This window comes from Danio rerio, chromosome 20, assembly GCF_052040795.2.
Source record: "Danio rerio strain M-AB ecotype USA chromosome 20, GRCz13ab, whole genome shotgun sequence".
NCBI lineage: Eukaryota > Metazoa > Chordata > Actinopteri > Cypriniformes > Danionidae > Danio > Danio rerio.
This window is the reverse complement of record NC_141040.1, coordinates 34476788-34494346: the sequence shown is the minus strand read 5'-3', so window position 1 is coordinate 34494346 and position 17559 is coordinate 34476788. Positions and strand designations below refer to the sequence as shown.

The 17559-nt window shown below is 37.9% G+C and overlaps 1 protein-coding gene across 7 annotated transcripts in view; it reads right to left on the bottom strand.

The window, feature by feature from the left end:
- The window catches only part of myt1la (myelin transcription factor 1-like, a), a 130703-nt gene that overhangs the window by 46298 nt on the left and 66846 nt on the right, over positions 1 to 17559 (bottom strand). For all 7 annotated transcript variants that reach the window (XM_087297226.1, XM_087297228.1, XM_087297229.1 and 4 more), the window contains one exon: positions 1279 to 1739. In XM_087297226.1, coding sequence (XP_087153352.1) covers positions 1279 to 1739 — 461 coding nt within the window. The remainder of the gene's footprint in view (positions 1 to 1278; positions 1740 to 17559) is intronic.

Sequence of the window (17559 nt, the reverse complement as noted above, 5' to 3'; positions counted from 1 at the left end):
TCCTTCCATCCCTCCATCATCCATACATCAGTCTGTCAGTCTGCCTGTCTATTATCCATCCAATTATGTAATTTGTCATCCATCCATCAATCAATGCATCGATTCATCCATCTATCGATTCATCCATCCATCCATCCATCCATCCATCCATCCATCCATCCATCCATCCGTCTGTCATTTGTTGTCATGATTATCTATCATTCAACCCTTCCATCTATCTATCCATCTATTTGTCTATCTGTTGTCATCATCTATCATTCCATGCTTCCATCGATCTATCCCTCCATTCATTTTCATTCTTATATGTCCATCCATCCATCCATCCATCCATCCATTTATCTATCTATCTATTTATCTATCTATCTATCTATCTATCTATCTATCTATCTATCTATCTATCTATCTATCTATCTATCTATCTATCTATCTATCTATCTATCTATCTATCTATCTATCTATCTATCTATCTATCTATCTATCTATTTATCTATCTATCTATCTATCTATCTTTAGCCATTATTGTCGATCATTTCATCCTTCCATCAATCCATTTCTATACATCCATCAATCTGTCTGAACTTTGTTTTAACCATCTATCCGTCTGTGTCTGTGTGTCTGTCTATCTATCTATATACAGTATATATGTATCATTTGTTGTTATCTATCAGTCTGTCCTTCTATTTATTCATTCATCTGTCTGTCAAGCAATCTATCACTTGTTTTCCTCATTGTCCATCCATCCATCCATCCATCCATCCATCCATCCATCCATCCATCCATCCATCCATCCATCCATCCATCCATCCATCCATCCATCCATCCATCCATCCATCCATCCATCCATCCATCCATCCATCCATCCATCTATCTATCTATCTATCTATCTATCTATCTATCTATCTATCTATCTATCTATCTATCTATCTGTCTGTCTGTCTGTCTGTCTGTCTGTATATCTGTCTGTCTGTTTATCTATCTATCTATCTATCTATCTATCTATCTATCTATCTATCTATCTATCTATCTATCTATCTATCTATCTATCTATCTATCTATCTATCTATCTATCTATCTATCTATCTATCTATCTATCTATCTACCTACCTGTCTGTCTGTCTGTCTGTCTGTCTGTCTGTCTGTCTGTCTGTCTGTCTGTCTGTCTGTCTGTCTGTCTATCTATCAATCAATCTACTGTGTTTTATGAAATAACGTGTTCATGCTTAAACATTCTGGAACACAGTCAGCAGAACATGCATTGAATCAGAGTGCATTCATTACCTTGCTGATGACTCAGATTTCCATAGTATTCCTCTTCATCGTGCTCATCATCATCCTCCTCCTCATCATCATCCTCCTCCTGCTCTTCATCATCCCCATCCTCCTCCACCACTTCCTCGTCCTCTTCAACCTCTTCCTCCATTTGCTCAATCTCCTCTACATCCTCTCTTTCCACCTCTCCATCGTCCTCTCCTTCTTCTTCCTCTTCCTCCTCTCCCAGATCCTCGTTGTCATCCGAGCACTCTTCTTCCTCATCTTCTCCTTCCTCTTCATCTTCCTCCACTTCCTCTATCTCTTCCTGTTCCCGCTCTTCTCCCTCCTCCATGGCCTCTGCTTCATAGTTTTCATACATAGCGTGTTCTCCGTCAGCCATAGTTAGAAACGGACGGCGTTTGGATGCAGGTTCCTGCAGAGGTTTCTCTTGGGTTTTCCTTTTCTTAGCCAAAGGGCATCCATACACACTGCACAACAACAAAAAAAGCCCAGAGAATTAAACTCAACTGTTCTAAAAAATTACCTTGAATGTGTGAAGAGCATCTGTGCCAAAGCTCAGCCCTCAGAGATAAGAAGCATTAGAATTGTTTAAGACATAACAAAGCATTAATAACCACTGGCACATTTATTCATGTAAATGCGTGTGCTGCTTGAACTCTGGTCCCACAAGACGGTGCTATTCCTAAACCGCCAAGACTCGTTTATGAGACTCATCCTCCCAAATATAAACAAGGCAAAGCTCATTCTAGCCTTAGCCCTCAATTATACAAATCCCACAATAATCATTGGCTTTTGAGAAATTCCACTTTAACTGCGGCAAAACGGCATCTGCAATTATGTGTGGTTAGAGTGTGGCACCCGTTCAATCAATTATTCAGGTTTCATGCAAAGACGGTTTATTTGTGGCTTTATGATGAAGGCTGACCCCAGGCTTATGAGCATGAAGTGTACTTTTTAGCTAAATTAGTTTTTTTAAAACTATTTAATTATTATTATTATTATTACTATTATTATTTAAATATTGTTGAATAGGGTATCATGTTTCCAGTTTAATTACTAGCATATATTTTCAACAAAAACGAATGAAGGTTTAAAATACTTTCTTTTTTTTTTTTTTGGCATATTAGAGTTGAAAAGGGGATTATTTTAACCTTTTATTTTTCAGAAAATACTGCAAACAGAGAGAAACAAATATTTTCCAAGTGTCTGGACATAAAACGCTCTAAAATATAATTATAAAAAATATTTATCCCTCTGTATTGAGTTTTTTTTTCAACAATATAAATATAAATAAGACTGAATAAGAATGTTTTGGGTATGTACTGTGTGCTGATGGAGAATTTTTTTTTAATAAAAATAAAAGTACAAATATGTATATTAACTATAATCTATAATAATAAGTTAACAAATAACTACTTAAAGTGTAATTCTCATGTTCTCTTACCATTAGACTGAAAAAAAAAAATCTAAGCAGCGACAAAAATTAAATGCACGGAAACAAATAACTGTTATTTTGCCTGAAGTGTCTTACCTTAAAAATTGTGAACTTTGACTAATTTGATGTGTAATCTCTGAAAAGATTATGCAAGAATGAAGAAAAGTGCTATGAACACATTGCTAAAGATAATCTGGCTTCTGGGGACAATTATTGAACTACTGACGCAAAAAAAAAAATCTTTAATGTTGTCAAGATTATCATTTGCAAAATAATTTCAGATACGGTTTTACAGTATTTACAGATTTTTTTTTATGACAGATAGACAAAAAAGTTTTTTAATGTATATATTTACAACCAATAAGCTTTTCCTCAAGCATCCTTAAGGTCGTAACCTCAAACCTTCAGTTGGTTAACAACTAGAAGATGCACAAAAGAACTATCAGGTCTTTACTGATATAATACTAGAATCAGATATGTTCGCCATCACACAGACTCACATTTGTATTGATGAGAGGACAATAAAAACATGAGCTGTGATTTTATAATACGTTCTTGTGGTCCTTATGCTTGGTCAGGGCTCAGCAGACTGTGAAATATTGTGGATCCAGATCTCTTTTGCAGGCAGTTATCATCCTCATCCTAAGATACTGCTTTAAGGTGTACAAATCAGCACAAGTGGACGAATGACTACTGGCAAAATGCTTCTGTTTGAGACTGACTGTATGATTGAAAAAGATTTTACTTTAAAACCAGTATAGAAGCAAGGTTAAAAAACCAATATAACACACTTGTTACAACTTTGATCATTATAAAACATGTTCCTGTGGAGGTTAACTTGAAATGAGATTTAAATAAACTAAGTTGGAAATGTAAAATTGCCACATATAAATGAACTTCAGAAATTTTGTCTTATTTAAGTGTTATTTAACATCACTAAACTAACCTAAAGTGCACAGATCAATTTAAAGCAATAAAAATTGCTAAATTCAGATACTATCTATTTACAAAAGCAATTGCAGGTTACAGTATTTACAGAGTAACAGATAAGAAAAAACTATATAATATTACACAATTTTATCTATATAGGATTTCTTTGCCACTGCAAGTCGAAACCTGAACATCAACAATGTAAGTATAAAATGTAACAATTTTAAAAAAATCAAATGTATTAAAATGTAATTTTCTTCATTTTCAACAACTTTAACAGTTTCATGTATTTAATTGTAATGTTTAATATTACAATTAATTATTATAAAATTAATTAATTATTAGTATTTAGATAATTTATGATAAAATTTATATATTTAACATGAAAAAGTATTTTACATTGTGCATAACAATTATGTAAAGCTCAAACCACAAAAAAATTATAAAAATTCTTTATATTATGACAGCCTATTGCATAGACCAAAGGCAACCCAACCTAAAACCTAAAAATATTAGCTGTACAATCATTAAAATCATAAAATATAAATAACTGTTAAAAATAATGGATAGATAGATAGATAGATAGATAGATAGATAGACAGACAGACAGACAGACAGACAGACAGACAGACAGACAGACAGACGGACGGACGGACGGACAGAGACAAACAGACGGACGGACGGACGGACGGACGGACGGACGGACGGACGGACGGACGGACGGACGGACGGACGGACGGACGGACGGACGGACAGACAGACAGACAGACAGACAGACAGACAGACAGACAGACAGACAGACAGACAGACAGACAGATAGATAGATAGATAGATAGATAGATAGATAGATAGATAGATAGATAGATAGATAGATAGATAGATGGACGGATGGACAGAGACAGACAGACAGACAGACAGACAGACAGACAGACAGACAGACAGACAGACAGATAGATAGATAGATAGATAGATAGATAGATAGATAGATAGATAGATAGATAGATAGATAGATAGATAGATAGATAGATAGATAGATAGATAGATAGATAGATAGATAGATAGATAGATAGACGGACGGATGGACAGAGACAGACAGACAGACAGACAGACAGACAGACAGACAGACAGACAGACAGACAGACAGACAGATAGATAGATAGATAGATAGATAGATAGATAGATAGATAGATAGATAGATAGATAGATAGATAGATAGATAGATAGATAGATAGATAGATAGATAGATAGATAGATAGATAGATAGATAGATAGATAGATAGATAGGCGGGCGGACGGATGGATGGATAGATGGATGGATGGACTGATATATAATAATGAAAACAAATGATAGATTGAATGACAGAAGGATGGATGAATAAATAGAAGGACAGACTGATAGATAACAACAAATGATGGATGGATAGATGGATGGATGGATGGATGGATGGATGGATGGATGGATGGATGGATGGATGGATGGATGGATGGATGGATGGATGGATGGATGGATGGATGGATGGATGGATGGATAGATAGATAGATAGATAGATAGATAGATAGATAGATAGATAGATAGATAGATAGATAGATAGATAGATAGATAGATAGATAGATAGATAGATAGGCGGGCGGACGGATGGATAGATGGATGGATGGACTGATATATAATAATGAAAACAAATGATAGATTGAATGACAGAAGGATGGATGAATAAATAGAAGGACAGACTGATAGATAACAAGAAATGATGGATGGATAGATGGATGGATGGATGGATGGATAGATAGATAGATAGATAGATAGATAGATAGATAGATAGATAGATAGATAGATAGATAGATAGATAGATAGATAGATAGATAGATAGATAGATAGATAGATAGATAGATAGATATAATTACTGTTCTGACAGCTGTTAATGTTTTTCTAAAAAAAAGAAAGAAAAAGAAAAATGTGCGCCATAAAATCACACTTTTCAACCCCATAACCCTTCGATGCATCAGTCGGCCTGTCGGTGCGAGGTGCCCATTTTCTCTTTATTGTTTTATTGTGGAAGCAGGTGCCGCTTCTATGTGCTGGCGTGTTGTGCGGGCAGGCAGCCAGCGGCGTCTGTGTGGGTGAGAGCGTTTCGCGAACGACTCGCAATGACCTTGGACACCTTCGCGTTTCCCACTGGCAGGCCACGCCAATTAAAATTCCACAGGTAATTAAACCACATTTGAATACGGGAGCGGCGGAGGCAGGCTTTGAGTGGGACTGAGGTAATTATGGCAGAGAGAGAGAGAGAGAGAGAGAGAGAGAGAGAGAGAGAGAGAGAGAGAGAGAGAGAGAGAGAGAGAGAGAGAGAGAGAGAGAGAGAGAGAGAGAGAGAGAGAGAGAGAGAGAGAGAGATCTGCGAGCCTTTCAGTACTGCCGGGAGAAATAATGACTTCAGTCAGACAAGCTCCTGGTGGACAAATCCTCTGATGAACTTGACTAACACCAGCAATGGCCTGAATATTAGCCTGGTCCTGCTTTATTTGATCATGTCCGCAGCAGCTGTCATAATAACGGGCTAATATTGATGAATGAGAATAATGTTTCTAAAACAGGCGATTATTTTTTTAATTGAAAGTCTTCAAATAGTCGTTCTGTTACAGCGAGGCACCTCGGATTATCTGACGGAAACACTCTTTGGTTTTAATTGGGCTGAATACCAAGGGCACATCCAGGCTGTGGTCTGCTGTCAATTCTAGACATGTGGCAATATAATATTTTGTTGTTGTGATAATTGCTGAAGCTTTTAAAATGATATATGATATTATCACAATACTGACATTAGATGCAGTGAGAAATAGCAACATTTGTTAGATTTGAGATCACCTAAGGTTATTAAATGCTTTAGTTTAAATGGTGCCTTATTGGTACATGTTAACACATTTTAATTTGTTCAATTTAAAATTGCAAAATAGTCAAACATGTTAAAATCAGAACATGTTATATTCATTATCACAATATACTGTACTATTATACTGAACATCAGCTCGTCTACACTGCAAATACTGATAAACCAGAATAAATATAAAACACTTTTTAAAGGGCACCTATGTTTGGACATAACTGTGTGTAGCTATAGAGTCTCCACAGTCATACTGGGGTGATATAAAGATATGAAGTCTCTTTTTTTAATTCCCTGACGTTAAAATAGTACAAAATCCCTCCCATTTTGAGGCCCACTGCAACGTGAAGTAGGAGACGGGTTTCTCCGTCCACCGAATTGATTGACAGCCCCTTATTAACATCCCAGATAGCAAAACTCATGTGGCTCAAATCTGGCCCACACCAGACACTTAAATCTGGCCCACATACCGCATGGAATGATGGCAATAGGGTGGTCCACTCCTGTTTGCCAGATATGGGCCACAATTAAGCCATAGACGTTCCACATGTCAGCCAGATTTCAACCAAATAGATCAGAACTGACCCTTTTCTTTGCCACATTCTGCTCGTATTCTGGCCCAGATCCGGCCCACATCAGACACTTAAATCTGGCCCACATACCGCATGGAATGATGGCAATAGAGCGTTCCAATCCTGTTTGCCAGATATGGGGCACAATTAAGCCATAGACATTCTACATGTCAGCCAGAATTCAACCAAATGAAACAGAACTGACCCTATTCTGGGTCACAATTTGCTTTTATCCTGGCTCAGATCTGGCCTACACTTTGCACATGCTGGGTGTGGCAAAATACAAAAATCCCAGCATGCATTGCAGTATGAATACATTCTACAGCTTATTAATGCTCCAGTCTTCATTATTTGCTGTTGATTCTGCTATTTATGTTGACGTTGTTGATTTTGTCACTTTTAGTCTCCTGTTTGTGACTTTTGTTCATTTTGTTAATTGTCACTGTTGTTGAGGTTCATACGCTGATTATTGATGTCTCTGTGAGCAGAGGTTGAACCATAGAATTTTTTTAGCTTATAAACTTTCAAAATGCTGTGGCATGTGCAAGCATGTTATTACGTTACTTCTAATAATGGATTAAACATTGGTTAACATCAGTGAATTATATTATTTCATCACAGGTTGCGTCTCACCTAATTGTATTTTTTTGTACTTGGCTTGTTTGCTGTAATGAATAAACTTGTCAAGCAAAGTTCTTAAGTTACAGCGGCCCAAAAGAAAAATTATATTAAGAGGTTCTGGGTTATGAGCCCAACTAAAGCAAACACTTTTCTCCATGAGGGTGACTTTAGTTTATGTGGTCCACATATGTTTTAAGATAACTGGGCCACATTTGCCATATTTTTTCTGGGCCACAATAGGCTCACAGCCACATATACCGGAGCTAACTGTACCAAATATTTGCCAAATGTGGCCCCACATTTTTTGTAGGATAACTGGGCCACATTTGCCACATTTTCTCTGGGCCACAATAGGCTTACAGCCACATTATCCAGAGCTAACTGTACCAAATATTTGCCAAAAGTGGCCCACATTTGTTTTAGGATAACTGGGCCTCATTTTCCATATCTTCTCTGGGCCACTATAGACTAACAGCTGCATTAACCAGAGTTTACTGTGCCGAATATTTGCCAGAAATGGCACACATGTCTTAAGATAACTGGGCCACATTAGCCATATTTTCTCTGGGCCACTATGGGCTTACAGTCACACTAGCCAGAGCTTACTGTGCCAAATATTTGCCAAAAATGGCCCACATATGTCTTAAGATAACTGGGCCATATTTGGCATAGCAGATCTTTACCACTTTATGCTCAAAGCCACATTAGCCAGAGATTACTGTGCCAAATATTTACCAAAAGTGGCCCACATATGTTTTACAATAACTAGGCCACATTTGCACCCACACATGTGAGCCACTTTAGGTTTAGACCCAGATTACCCTTAAATGACTATGCCCCATTTTTGCCAACTGTGGCCCACATTTGTTTTCCATCATTTGGGCCAAATTTAATTAAATGGCCCATATATGAATTTTAATCTTTGGCCCCCCAATGTACAGGTGGCCCACTTCAGGCTTACATTCATTTTGTCTGGGCCAACTGAAAACCACCAGTGCCGCATAACTGCCTAAAGTGGCCCACATTCTTATGCTATCTGGGATGTCTCTGTAGTAACGTGTATAATCAGGGCTTGATTTGTACCGGAACATGCCAGATCTGGAACCGGCACCTTTGAAATCTGATCCAGCATCTCATTTTACCAATCCTCCTCCCCCGTCTGCTGTTCACTTTCACTTTCTTCCACAACTCCCTAACTCTCTTTACTTTCATGCATGACACCTCTACATCCTCGGGTAACATGCCGGATCCATAACTCCGATCTGTTCCGGGACCTCGTAATTCACAAAATAAACACTGCATATAATCATATCAACAAGAAAGGACGTGCACAAAGCAACTGGGATTAAAAGATCTGCTAAGGCAGAGATTTAGGCACACTGTGACAGGCACGTGGGAATGGTGGCCGGAAAGAACTATCATTAAAGGCACAGGTCCCAAATACAGCTACATTGTGTTCAGCGCAGAAAATCTCAACATTCTGAAAGGTGTAATAAATAATCTGATAGGTGTTTTGAGCTGAACTTGGCAGACACGTTTTGGAGACACAAAGACTTATGTTAAATCTTACAAAGTGGGGTCAAATAGTTACCCTTTAAAACGATTTTTTTGAACTTGAGTGACTACATGTCTATGGATGCTGTATTCCAATCAAATCAGTTTGCCCAGATTGAGAAATGTATTTCTTATTTATTGTCATTCAAAATAGATGCTACTTAAAAAAAAGATTGTTATTGATAAACTACATATAAATTATTAATTAAACAATTTTACATTTTTTTTTATTGTTAATGCTGTCTCTATATTTACCCACCAAAATAATTAATCACCATTTGTCCAAATCTGTTTATCAAAGTGGTTTCTATCCTATGTTTTTGCATTCGACAATAATGAAAGTTCATTACGACTATTAGGGATGCAACAAAATAAAAAATTCCATATTAAATATCAATTTTTAAGAAGACTTTTTAGGATTAAACTCAATAAGTTTGTAATGTATGTTTATACTAATTTAATAAAATGAATAGAATAAAAATAACTGCATTTTATTAACAAGAGTGACTCATTGGTAAGCAAAAAAGTTGAGTGCCGTAATCTATGAGTGTATGTGTAAATGAGATATTGTATGGGTGCTTCCCAGCATGATGCTGATTTTATGGAAGGGTATCCTCTGAAAAAAAAAAGACATTCCAGGGTAGTTGTCGGTTCAATCCGCTGTGACGATCCCTGATAAATCACAGACTAAACCAAAGGAAAATTAAGGAATGACTTGAAAGGTGTCCAGCATTGCCATTTACCAGCATGATCAGGACAGCACAGCAGCACTATTACAAGCAGCAAGAAGAAGTAAACCACATAGACATGTAATATCAGCATACAATTCGAGTGGACTTTGTTTTTCTGGTGAACATGTGTGGTTGACGCATAGATAAACACAAGGGTTCATGGACAAAATATCCAAAGATCAAAATATTGAGCTATTTTCTTTGACCATAGTGAATGAGCTCTTGATGTTGCGACAACAAACATGGTGCAAAGAAATGAATGGGCTTCAGAACTTTTTCTATCCGAATATCCGACAACAAATGGAGGAAGGGTGAAACCAGCGCACTGAGCAAAATGAACAATTGATTTAAAAATACAGATTTGCTGCATCCCTAACGACTACCACTGTTAGTCATGTCTTAATACTAGGGATGTAACGGTATCAAAATTTCATGCTACGGTAATACCTCGGTATGAAAAATATTAAACCATTTAAAAAAAACTCGAAAAGGACAAGCCATGAGTGAGATATAGGTCTCTTGGTGGTACAAGTCAATGTCTCCATCAATCTGAGCAGTGTGCTGTGTTCTGCTGTCCCCTTGACTAAAAGAATCCCCATCATGTTAGTTGTATTCCCCGACTTGTATTTCAGCACAGTCTGGCAGTGCCTGCATACCCTTTTTCTGTCACCTTTTCTTCTTTTTTGTTTCTTTTCAGAGAGAAACTGAAATGCTTCCACACATCTGATTTAAAACCCGCTTTAGGTTCGACCATTTTTAGCTCTTTTTCTTTGCCGCTACTAGCAGCACCCTCCATTTCTGCATTACTGGATCTATAGCGACAACAGACAGCAAAGGATGATGGCCACGCCTGGGCTGATGAAAATTGTAGTTTCCGCTACCTCCCATTCGCTCCATTCGCCTGAGCAAACTTTTTACCAAAAGACCTATAATTTTATTGAGTCACAACCACGGTAATATTGAAAGAAATTGCTATTGCGGTATGATGGTATTTACAGTATTGTTACATCCCTACTTAATTCCAAATGTAGTAGACTAGTAGAAAAGATGTCTTTACAACAAGGCATCTGATTAGTCAACAGCAACGCTTTTTAGTTTTAACTGGCCAGAATATCAAGGGCACGTTCAGGCTATGGTCTACAATCAAGTTGTCTTGACACCAAGTATGTTCACACAGATTATGACATTATAGGTTCGCATTATAGTTGAGCAAATACATCAGCTGGCTGTTGGTGTTGGAGTTGCCATAGGAGCATTCAGCTCCTCTGCGCTCCTACACTGCAGCATCCACAGGCATGCGTGGCAAGGCGCTGTCACCATGGTGATCTCCCCCTCAGGAGTGGGATTTGCCATTTGAGCAGACAGAGAGAGAGAGAGAGAGAGAGAGAGAGTGTGTGTGTGTGCGAGAGAGAGGGAGATCAGTGATTCTGAGCCTGACAGACGTCTCCCCGCTAACCTCTCTTCATTCTCGCCCTCCCAAAAAGCAGAACAAAGGAGGTGCCGGTGTTGTGCATTCTGCAGGGCTCTTTCTGTGTCTGCAGCTCGGTTGCCTTCTCTGTCACTGCGGAGCCTAAAATCGCGACGTACGATCGCTCTGCCACACACACATACTGAGAGGCTGTTTGGCGTGATTATGCCCTTGGCGGTTCAATTTACCGTGGAGACTCGTGAAGTCTGACCCTGAAGCGGGGTTTTACATCTCGTTGTGGTAGCATTCACACAGGTTGGATTTCTGCATGAGATATCAGATGGATGGAGGTGTTAACTGGAAAAAGAAGCTCTTGAAATAATAAAGATGTGTTGGGTCTGTCTCAAATAGACAGGGTGTTTGAGGAGGAAAATGTCTGAATGGGTAAAAATATATGCAATGCAAGCAATTTGAGTGAGTGTAACTGGATATTCCTAATTAGCTTCCTAAAAAAATCATACAGTTAAAATATCTTTAATATTCTTTAATTATCTTTAATATCTTTAAGGTGCTGTATGTAAGTGTTTGACTCTTTTAAAGCATACAAATAACATAATACATGTTTGCAGATATGTAAGAAACATGCTAAGTCTGAAAAACAATGCTGAAGTCAGATCTTCTGCTTTGAAAATGTCTGTTACGTGCTGGAATGTCTGTCCTTGTTTTGGTCCCTTTAACCCGCCCAATGCCAGTTTAGCCAATTAGATTTCAGCACCCTGGATTGCCTTGTTAAAAAATAGGGAATGAATTTCATTCATTCAGTCAGTCAGAAAGGCTCTTAAAGTATGTGTCTGTGCCTGTAATCTGATCTCCGGTGGACAGTAGCCGACTCCAAAATGAGACACACATTTAGAGTTCCACATGAGGTGGTTATTAAGTAGCAAATAATATAAGTATTATGAACATAAACATTAGGTGAGGAGTTTACATTGTAACCCCATGTCCTAACACCACACTAAGTGACGAGATATGTAGTGATAAGCAATTTCGCTGTTTGCACCAGACAAAACATGACAGAAATTTAAAAAGGTAAACTGTCTGCTGCTGTTTTTAGTATTATGGCAATAAATGTCATGTAAAATGGCTTTCGAACTAGCATTATTAGCATTTAACGTTAAATGAAGCACATGAGATGTACCTGAGGTGATCATTGTCATTTTATAGTTTATCCTGTTTTTTAGTAATAAAAGCCGTTTCTAAAATATAAATTTCAGGTGTTGGTTAGGACAAAAACTCCTTTTAACATGGAAAATATTCAGTCTACCACGTTGTTTCTTTTATTAAGAACACGACTTAAATGAGCCTTAAATCAGCCTTTAGGCTTGATAGTCAGGCTCGCTCTTGTTGATGTCGTCGATCTGCCAATCTGTGCTTGCGTGTTTTGAACCAGTCATTGTATTCAAATGTCAGATATTTATGTGTATGAAAAAAGACAAAGGTACTAAAATTTACTAACAAAAGTATGCAATGCACAAATTAAAATTACTACGAATGATTCATAAAGGTCAGAATGAACTTTCAATAATTAAATTATTCACTTTTAAAGTTAGTTGCTGATTTTGGAATAGCACAGTAAGTTAATATTTCTGCCATTTGTAGGAAGAACCAATTAGAGTTATATGCATGGTAAGTATTGCAGTTTCATTTCAGAATGAACCGACATGAAATAATTAATTTTTTAAACTAAATTATTTAAATGAATGATTCAGTGAGAGTTGTTGAACTCAGAACAGCATACTAGCATACTACTCATACTGTCTATGGTACAAAGATAAGGCAGAAATATTCATAATACACTAGTACCCAATTCTGAATTCAGTCAGTCACTTTTTTATTCTCTAAAATATTCAGTGTTATTGAACGAATCTGTTGGATGAACGATTCAGTGACTCATCAAAACAGTTTCTAAACCTGCAAAGTATGCAGCACTACTAGTCTTACTATTCCTGTGATATGCCAGAAATAGCAAGGGTAGTACACACTAATTTAGTCCTGAATTCAGTGGTCACGTTTTATTCCTGAATGAATCACTGTTAATTAATAACGCATTTAAATGAATGAATCATTGATTCACACAAAACTGTACTCACTGTAGTTAAGAATAAAACAGATTGGGCGCAAGAGGTAAACATTTTGAAGTAACACAATTAGCCCATGGTTGATAAATGTCAGAAGCATCCCATTATATAATGTTTAGCACTGTCTTGCTGCAGTATATGAAAGAGACATCTGGCTCAGCCTCACAGTTGAATTAACAGTTTGGGTGAATTACAAACCCCTCACAGATAACAAACAAGCCCTCGGCATGTATAGCACAGATCATTTCCAATGACTTGATGAGCAAGAAGCCAGCAGACCGCATAGACTGCATCCCGAAGAATACCCTTTAAAAAAAAAGCAAGTGAGTGAGAAGGGAAGACAGAGGACGAAACTGCATGTGCCGCCCACACAGTCCAGAGCCCATCTGTTTGCATGCTGCTGGTGAGCTACCGGCGCACAAATATGATTTTTCAATGCTACACAAAACCAAGGTGTAAATTATAGCCTAAGGCAATAAATGAATGCCGCCTGTAAGCGTCTATCATGCTAAATCTCAATAAACTGTTGAGAAGCGAAAAGACAAAAGGATCCATCAGCGGCTCCGTCTCAACAATCTGTGGTCACAGTTCCATTGACTTCCATTCAGCCCAAAAGACATTAATGTTGATAAAACACTCCATTAGTGCAAATAGCATATTATATGTGAGTGGTGCTTTAGCAACCGATGCACAAACTCATAATTTTTGACCTCAGAATACTTTGTTGCTGCATGTTTTGATGATAAAATATAAAAATGCAGATGCCAGGTTTAAACTAAAGTTTTTTTTTTCCAAAACAGCATATTTTCCAAAACAACACTGTGATTTTTCATCAACTGAAACAGCCTTTTGGCATTTGAACACATCTGTTTTATTGTAAAATGTGAATTTTTTTGAATGGCAGTTTGTGGTGCAACTAAACAGCTGTTTGAGAGCAAAGTTGAATGGCGAAACTCACTAAACTTCCTTTCTCAACAGTGTTTGAGTCCATTTTTCAATGAAAACAACAACAACAAATTGTTCCAGCTGAATCAAACCTTACATTTTAAGGGCTCTATTTTAATGATCTAGGATCTAAGTCTAAAGCGCATGGCGCAAAATGATTAAGGCCATGTCTGAATCCACTTTTGCTATTTTAAAAATAAAAAAATACACTCTGCGCCCTGGCGCATGGTATAACAGGGTTGTACTTAAACTCTTATGAGTTATGAGTGTGTTTTGAGCATAACATGCATTAAACCAATCAGAGTCTCATCTCTCATTCCCTTTAAGAGTCAGTTGCATGGCACTATGGTGCATTTGCTATTTACATGGTGGATTTTGTAAGTAGAAAAACTGAACACTTCACTAGCAAGAAAACTTTTAACAGACCATCTACTGCGCAAAGATAAAGAACAAGTCGCCTCCATTCAGCATCTTTCTCTTTACTTTACTTTTATGCTTTACTTTCGTGATTAAGCAAATTGTGTTGTACGTTTAGCAGAGGCTAGCTAGTGAAGTCTTAAGGTGCTTTAGCGACAGACGATAGAGGCCATGAGCTTTAGCCTCCTTGTTAGAGCAACCGACTTTTGCAGGTTGCAGGTTCGATTCCAGCTCTGAGCGGGCTGGGTGTAGTAGGACCAGCGGGGTTACATTGGTGTCGTGACCTGGATGGGAGTAAAGTTTAGGGGGGTGAGTGTAGCAGAGGCCAGTTAGTGATGTGCAGATAAACCTCACTTCTCTGACATCTAAAAGTAATCTAGCAACAGATGCTAGAGACCATGGTTAGAGTAATCGACTCCCATGAGGAAAGTTGCTGGTTTGATACCATCTCGCAGCGGGTTTGGTGGTGTAGGAACAATGGGGTTACATACACACTCCACTGAAGATATCCATTAGCCTACATATTTAATTTTGTTTGTTAAGTGCAAAGATTTGTTTCAAAACTATTTCTATATTCAGTTCTAATTTCCAGCAAACAAATAAATGAACAATAATAAATACGTGCGGTCAAACATATCCAAACACACGTCTTATACTTATGCCCCATATGGTGATGCATACTTCTTTAAAACCCGACAGATGGACAAATCTAAACTTGTTTTTATTAAAACAAAATATGCACATAATAAATAGTACTGATAATAATTTTAAGAATAAACAAAAAAAAAATCCCCCGACATGAAAGCAGTGGCTTTTATATTCATGTAGTGCACAGGTGTCAAACTCAGTTCCAAAAGGGCCGCAGCTCTGCACAGTTTAGTTCCAACCCTAATTAAACAAACCTGATCAAACTAATTGAGTCCTTCAGGCTTGTTTGAAACCTACAAGTAAGTGTGTTGGAGCAGGGTTGGAACTAAACTGTACAGGGCAGCGGCCCTCCAGAAATTGAGTTTGACACGCCTGATGTAGAGAATAATAATTTTTGGATTTGAATTCTTTATTTTTTTCATATGTAAAGATATTTGTGTATTTCTGTGCGTTCTGTGTTTATTAAACAATGTGTACACAGTTCGGACCTGCATAGGCACATAACTTTAGACCTGCTCTCAGTTGGTCAGTAGCACAGTCTATTTCAGTTTTTCAAAATAGCAACGCACCAACAATGCACATTAACACACCTCCTTTATAGACCGGCACACCCATGAGTCCACAAAGTGGCGCAAATGTATTTGCTGTTTAAACAACATTGTGTAAAACGTGAAAATTATGGATGCGCTGGTCTGAAAATAGCAAAAAATCACGCCAAACACGTCTTGTGCGCTAATGCGCTGTGTGAATGGTAGGGCCTTAAGAGTTTTTTTCCATCTCATTTCATTTAAAAAAAAAAAAAAGAAAAATTAATTGACTTCTCAAGTCAAGGTCTGAAAACTCAATATAGTATTTATCATCTGAAACACATGCTTATCCTTCATTTGAATGAACAAATAGTGCTAGCTTTTCATAGTCTCTTCCGCAAGCCTCCATGCTTAGCCATGTATTGGCCTTTCACATATTCTCTTACAAAACACAGCATCTACATCGACTCTGTTTTTTTTCTCCGGTAGGGGAAAATACAATGGTGGATAAAAGAGGCTGGCGTTAAAATCTTTGCACTGTAGCTACCACAAAGACAAGAGGCCAGACTTGTGTAGAGCAGGAAAAGCAGGCAGGGTGTTATATTGACGTAAAAAAAAAAATGAGAGAGAGAGAGTGAGCGAACATACGGCTATAGCATTCTCTGGCCGCTGCCACCAGCCCTTGGCTCCGTTCCCATTCTTTTAGTGAGTGCTACCTGTCAAGCCCTGAATTATACAGCCCTGGGCTTCAGTCTATGTGAGTCATCCATCAGAATGGGAGGAAAAGAGGGAGGAGGAGAAAGAAGACTGGAAAGAGGGATGGAAAGCGAGCTGCAGAAGGAGTACGGGAAAAGGTAGAGGAACAAAGAACCAGGATGTGGGGAAGATAAAATGGAGGAGGAGCGTGGAGAGGAATAGAAAATAGGAAAGTGGAACGAGAGAGAAAGAGAGAGTCACAGATGGAGAGGAGGAGGAAGAGAGATAGAGAGAGAGAGAGAAAGAAAGAGAGAGAGGGGGTACTAAACATGATTTGCACAAAGCAATTACTAAACCCTGTTAAAATCATAGCAGTCACACCTGTACTGACACATCCTCTTATTACGAGTCTCCGCATTTGCTAAAAGAGCTACATTAAAATGGAGAATGTGCAGATAACGTGTTTTCTGAAGGGTATGTATCACGGAGGGTGTAAAGGTGGGTATTTTTAGTTGACGAGAAAATGGCACATTAAAAGATACCTCAAACATTTTATTTCCAGCTTTTCAATGTGATTGCAACACTACTGGCTCATTGCAGGGACAGAGAATTGGTTATAACAGGGAAGGACTTTGTAAATTAGGTAAAGCTGTTGACCACTGTCACCTACACTAACCGGCCACTTTATTAAGTTCACCTGTCCAACTGCTTGTTAATGAAAACTTTTAATCAGCCAATCACATGGCAGCAACTCAATGCATTAAATGCATTAGAGCTTCACCTATG